General features: G+C 32.0%; 1 protein-coding gene across 1 annotated transcript in view; it reads right to left on the bottom strand.

Moving 5' to 3' along the window:
• Positions 1-939: 939 nt before the first annotated feature.
• The window catches only part of LOAG_16934 (hypothetical protein), an 8,804-nt gene continuing 3,614 nt past the window's right edge, over positions 940-6,129 (bottom strand). Inside the window, exons 8-18 of the mRNA XM_020449589.1 lie at positions 5,459-5,612; positions 4,848-5,007; positions 4,449-4,555; positions 3,947-4,169; positions 3,719-3,822; positions 3,347-3,445; positions 2,880-3,092; positions 2,630-2,793; positions 2,318-2,504; positions 1,690-1,862; positions 940-1,247 (exon numbers count right to left, since the gene is read on the bottom strand). Of these exons, the coding sequence (XP_020306873.1) occupies positions 1,043-1,247; positions 1,690-1,862; positions 2,318-2,504; positions 2,630-2,793; positions 2,880-3,092; positions 3,347-3,445; positions 3,719-3,822; positions 3,947-4,169; positions 4,449-4,555; positions 4,848-5,007; positions 5,459-5,612 (1,789 nt within the window). The 3' untranslated portion in view covers positions 940-1,042. The remainder of the gene's footprint in view (positions 1,248-1,689; positions 1,863-2,317; positions 2,505-2,629; positions 2,794-2,879; positions 3,093-3,346; positions 3,446-3,718; positions 3,823-3,946; positions 4,170-4,448; positions 4,556-4,847; positions 5,008-5,458; positions 5,613-6,129) is intronic.

Below are 6,129 nucleotides of genomic sequence, written 5' to 3'. Positions count from 1 at the left end.
ATTTATCCGAATCCTGTTCTTAGTTTATCGTTGTCGATAATCGAGATGAACACATAGATAAACAGAATCCCCTAATTACAACACGAAACTTTCGCATGCAATATATTTTAGTTGTTATTTATACCACAAATAAATTCTAATATTCATTCATCGAATACTTTTCTTCCTCATAAATAAAATAATATTTGTAGGTGTTATAGATCGTTATAATAGTTATTATTTTAGTTTAAATGGATTAATATAATCCATTTAAACTCCCAAACATATGATGTATCCGAAACGAGCCTATTTTACACTTCTTTTTTCACGAGTTATATTTAAAAAGCGTACAGAGTGATACATGAGAGAGAAATATCAAGCGAGACAGCAAATATTTGATCCCATAAATACTTTCAAGAAATTGGAACAAAGGTCATATGAGTCAGTTCTTGAATATTTTCCACCCAATGTCATGAAAAAGTTCATCGTCATTCAAATGAAACGAAATGAAAATAACAAATGCGCCTCTCATTGCAGAGCTTTCCATGCAGCTTCGCAGTTCAACAGTCCCTTGTATGCAATCTATAACCAAACACCCCTCAGAACCAACTCATACTCATTAACCTTTCAATTTCAAATTTCTTTATCCTCGTCGCACGTCTTCTTTCTTACTGAAACTCTCGGTATCTCACGCTTCGTACTGATAACACTTTACTTACCTAATGACCTTCAGCAAACAGCAGTCATTTTTGGGCGACACTAATTCATTGGAAAATCTTAAAATTAATGTCAGAACCAATAGGATTATCCAGATATTTAGTGAGTCTTCTTGTTGTATCAGCCTTGCGAAGAGAAAAACGATTGAACAATTGTTTGGCTCATTAGAGCTTTTGCTCAGGTTAATTTAAAGTAGTTACTCTATTCTATTTTTACTTTTGTTTATGCAACTAAATATTATTAGCACCAAACAACAGCATTAAATACAGAGAAGAAAGGAATATTAAGCGAAAGAGATATATAAAAGTGCAATGCAAACAATAATTAATATATAAGTGCAATCAAGTCATTGTGCTAAAACTCGATTGATCACATTTTCCGACTCATCATCATCGGTTTCTTTTAATTTCGTTTCACACACAGAAAGCAAATTTTTTGATGTATTTTGTAAAATTTCAGGCTGTGAAACATCGCAATATGCTCTGGCCATTTCTATGGCACTTCTCCAATCTGTACTACGCGCTTCGATGGAACAAAAAACAGTGTCCAATCTATAAATAGACTTTTTTTTAAGAAGCGCACATATTTGCACTTATTTTAGGACTATCTCATAAAAACGGAATTTAAAGGAAAGGCCTAAACAATAATTACATTTTCTCCAATTCGACATAAAAGGCGACCAAAGATTTTTGAAACCGAAGGTTTAATCAGTAAGCAAAACTGGCTGTTTATCTGTTGATAATACCATCATTACAATTAATTAAAGCAAATGTATGATGCTAGAAATTTCGTGGTCCAAAGCCTAACAGCTTTTAAAAAATCTGATTATAACTCAGTATTCAAACCAAAAATGACTCCAAAAATACTCGCTAATAATCGCCAAAAATCGATTCACTGGATCTCGAAATAATCCAACGTCTCTGTACAGAACGTCAGAAATGTGAACCAAAAAGTCACTACTGTGAATATGCATGGAGGATTCAGAATACTTACTTTTCCAAAACAGTTTGTTGAAATTTATAAGCAGCTGAATGAAAATAAGCTCGTTGGGCATTAGAACTTATAGCACTTTGCTTAAGCATGAATTTACGAACTGATGGCCATACTTGAGGAATAAAACGACGATAACAGAAACTGCCAGAAAGTTCACACATCGTTACAACAATCTGTAAAATAAAGTCATGCTGAAGTGCAGAAAAGGAAACAAATAGCATCAGGAATTATGTAAAGTGAACATTCTTAAATAAAATAAAAAATAAAAAGAAAAGCGTGAACTTCAATAACAAAAAGTACGACAGAAACTTATAAACTATGAAGAACTTTGTTATTCTGAAGAGTAACAAAACTCCAAAATAAAAATTTAATGTAGATTGAAAGGAAAAAAGATATGCAAGGAAAAAACAAAAAATGGCATACAATAATATCTAAAATGATATAAAAATAAGTGAACTTCAAAAATGGACATGAATAAAATTTTTCAATGAAGTTTCGATATATGATATAGTAATTTAAATCAGAACTTATCTACTATACCTCACAGAACTACAGATCATTCATGTATATCATTTTCATTGCAGCAAATACAGCAGAAATAACAAACTGGAACTTTCAAAATAGTAACCTTAAATCCACCCAGTCGTACATTCAGGTTTTTATCTTCGAGACAGTCCAAAACTGCTGACCAATTTTGATGAATCATCGGCAGATAATCGTCCGGGAAATGTTGCAAATTTTTTAGACATAGACCCAAGATTTCCAAAACTAACAAGCGAACTGGTACGTGAGAAGAAAAGAGAAGATGTTTCGTTCTGAAAATTCACCATAACTGTCTCCACTTTATATTATACATATGAGGTAACAATCGTAAGTTTATATCCAAAAAAAGAGCCTGAAAATAGCCTGGGACTTCCATTAAAAGGACAAGTGAACATACCTCTTCAAAACATTGTTTACAGATTCAACAAAGTTAGGCTTTGGAGCTTTCTTATCTGGATCATCCCCACTATACTCAATTTCTTGAGGCCTGACATCAAAGAACCATTTCCCAATAGCTACTTCAAAACTAAGCATGGCCCTGAGAATCAAAATTAACCATTCCTGAAGCATAAGTTCAATATATTTCAAACACATACACAATTACGAAAACAAATTCTGGCAAGAATCGAAACAAAAAGAAAATATACTTGCGATCCTAAGTCAACTGCGAGCAGAAGTTCTTGAACAACGTGATTGGTGATCTCAAACAATTCAGGATCCTTGCAATGATCGAGCAGTGAGGACAATACACAAGGTGTGCGAAGATTGCTACTGTAAGCTCTTGAACGAACTGCTACCTTTGGTAAGAGATATTTCCCGTAAGTAACACAAAGAGAGGATATGTTAGCTTCTCCTACTGCCTGGAAAAAATCTAAAAATGAGAAAAACTGAAATTACTAACTTCGCTGTAGATTGATTAAAAACCTGCAAGAATTTGAAAAGAACTTGAGACAATGCCTCTCAAAATCTGTTAGAGTAGTAATATAATTGTTCATACAGTAAGACAAAAAAGAAAAAATCTTGAACAAAGCAAACCTTACTTTGCTTTCTCCAATCAGTGAATGAAGAAACACGATCTTTCAATTAAAAGAATAAAATATTTTACAAAACAAACCAAAGCGGCAGCTTTTAAAGCTTGTTCAGCACTTTCTGCACAAATTAGGTACGACGATTTCGTCCACTTAAATATTTCGAACAAAGTTTCATTCATTAACTGCAATCCGATTATAACAGAAATTAAAAACTAAGAGTAAATCAAAATAAACTGAAGGAAAGTTTCAATAGTAAACGTAAATCGAAATCGTAAATCCATGCTCTGATTTTACACTTCAGACATTTGAATCCTAGATCAAACTCAAATGAAGCTGAAAAACGAAATTCTAGGCTTCTCCAACAACCCAGCAGATTTGGAATAGGTTATTAGTTACAAACTTTGTATTTTCTTAAAACATATCTTAATATCTCTTGAAAAATTGAATAATTCGACCTTTTGGCATAGAAAGATAGAAGGAGTACATGTGAAAGCAGCAGCACAAAATGATAATAAAATGGTGACCAGACAACTCCCAGTACCTTGCTCATCATTATCATCTGTAATTCAGAAATCCAAAATAACCAAATAACCAATCAGTGTTTTATTCCATTTCACTTTTCCCGCCTTAAATTTTATAAAAAACAGAAAAAAAAATTAACAAAAACAAAAGCAAAGGTTAACCTTCAATGACATCATCTCGTGGTGGATGATGTATGTCGGTTATTTCTAGCAGTTTAACAGCTTGTTCGACTAGTACTTGTAAAGCATCAATAAATTTTTGAACTGGCTTAGTAGTTTGTGCACAAGCTGCTCTTAATAAATATACAGCAAAATGATAACTGCCTGTCAACTTTTCCAATTCCTTCGTATGACCAATATTTGCAGATATACAATCTAAGAGAACCTGAAATATAAAGTCACACACACACACACACAATTTCTCAAGATTTCAAAACAAAATTTTAAAGTTTCTAAATACATTCGATATTTCAAACTCACGTTAATATGATGGAATAAAAGAAAAATAAAACTTTTTGAATATTCCTTGATGTAGAAAAAGCCATTGAAACGATAAATTTTCCACTAAAAAACTTTACTATAATTTTGAGCAGGATTTCGAAATATAATATAAAACTAGCAACAAAAAAAGTATGTAATGGAAAGTAACGAAATTCACGGAAACCAGAAAATAACTTGCATAAGACTGTTTACTTGTAGCTAACAGCACAGCGATCTGACTGACTGTTTTCTTTTCGACATTGTGTAGAAGAGGCAAATCGTCTATTACGTCTGTAAATAAAAGTAAACAAATTTCTGAAAACGCAAAGAATTTTTAAAGAAATATAGTGCATATGATACACAAATATATCTGTGAGAGAGATGGAACTTATTTCTTTATTGATAACACCACTAATACTGAAGGGAAAAACTTTCTGAGCTTAGAATCGTACACTAAAACTCTCTGAACTATGACATACATATCTGAAACAATATCATCCTTCATTAGAACATTTATCTAAATGATTTCTTAAGCCATTAAAGGAAGACTTTCACAGCTTTTCTTTTCAAAACAATTGCTTGCCTAAAACATCGTTTTTGTCGGTGACTTCACGACTCAAACGTAATCGCTTAGCATTCAATCGAAGTGTAGATGATAGTGCGAACGTTAACTGTTCAGGCAATTTTGCACCTAATAAAAGATCGTCGCAATCAGAATTCATTGAAAACAGTACTCCCAGTAACTGAAAATTGACTGCGTCTTACTTTTACTAAACCAATCAAGTGTGAGAATTTGCTTCCTCAACAAATAAAACTACATTGTTTCTATTATTGCTAAGAATATCAGCATTACTACGCGTTATGGAATCTACAAAATAGAATTTATTCCTCAAGCAGCTGATTTGGAAGATTTATAACATAGCAAAATTTTATAAAAAGTTCAAAGCAGTAGTCTAAGAATAAAAAATTCAAAGCAGAAGCCTGGACAAATTTCCCTTGATTTCTAAAACAGATAAGTACTATGCTTTAAAAAGCAAACAAGCAGTACCTCCAGTTTCTTATGTTACATAAACAAGAATTATCGAAACTAAAGCTTGTTTAATTTTTAACAGAGATATTTAATGAAAACTAGCAAGAATATAAACTATCCGCCAGCGTTTTCATCATTATTATCACGCATTTTAATTTTCTTGCCTGTTTTAAACACCCTTCAACATCGCCGCTAACAATGGCTTCCGTAGGTATAGTAGTAGACAACGAATATAACCGCTCCCTTAAACGATTGATAAAACTTTCTTTTAGTGCATGCATCAAATGTTCTTTAACCTCTTTCGAAAATTCAGCAATTCTGAAAATCACCATGAATAATGAATCGATTACAAGTTCTTCTACGTTCCTGACTATCAAAAAGTTATTTTTAATACTTACATTACGAGAGGATCTTACAAAGAATGGTTTTCAAAAATTAATTAGTGTCAAGAAAATTAAAACTGTTATACTGACGTGCAGACTCTAAATTCAAACAGCAGTGAGAGCATAAAAATGTCATGAATTATAAACTTACTTTTCGTATGGATCACTCAACAACAGTAGAACAGTATCAATCAGAATATTTTCAATTGAGGAAGCAAGACTTGTAACACAATGTCTGTAGATATCATGCAAAAGAACAATCAAAGCAAACCGAATGATGTTATGCATTGTCGTAATTAATTAGGAAAATTAGCCAATTAATCAATTATGAGTAATTATTTTCGGATAAATAATTACTTTAAGATCCATAATGTTACCTTATGGAAATTATCTATTAGTTTAAAAGCTATATGAAAATTATAATTAATACCGGAATTGATAATTCAATGAAT

Source organism: Loa loa (genome assembly GCF_000183805.2).
Source record: "Loa loa unplaced genomic scaffold supercont3.29, whole genome shotgun sequence".
Taxonomy (NCBI): Eukaryota; Metazoa; Nematoda; class Chromadorea; order Rhabditida; family Onchocercidae; genus Loa; species Loa loa.
The sequence above is the reverse complement of the archived record's forward strand: the minus strand, read 5'-3'. Positions and strand labels throughout refer to the sequence as shown.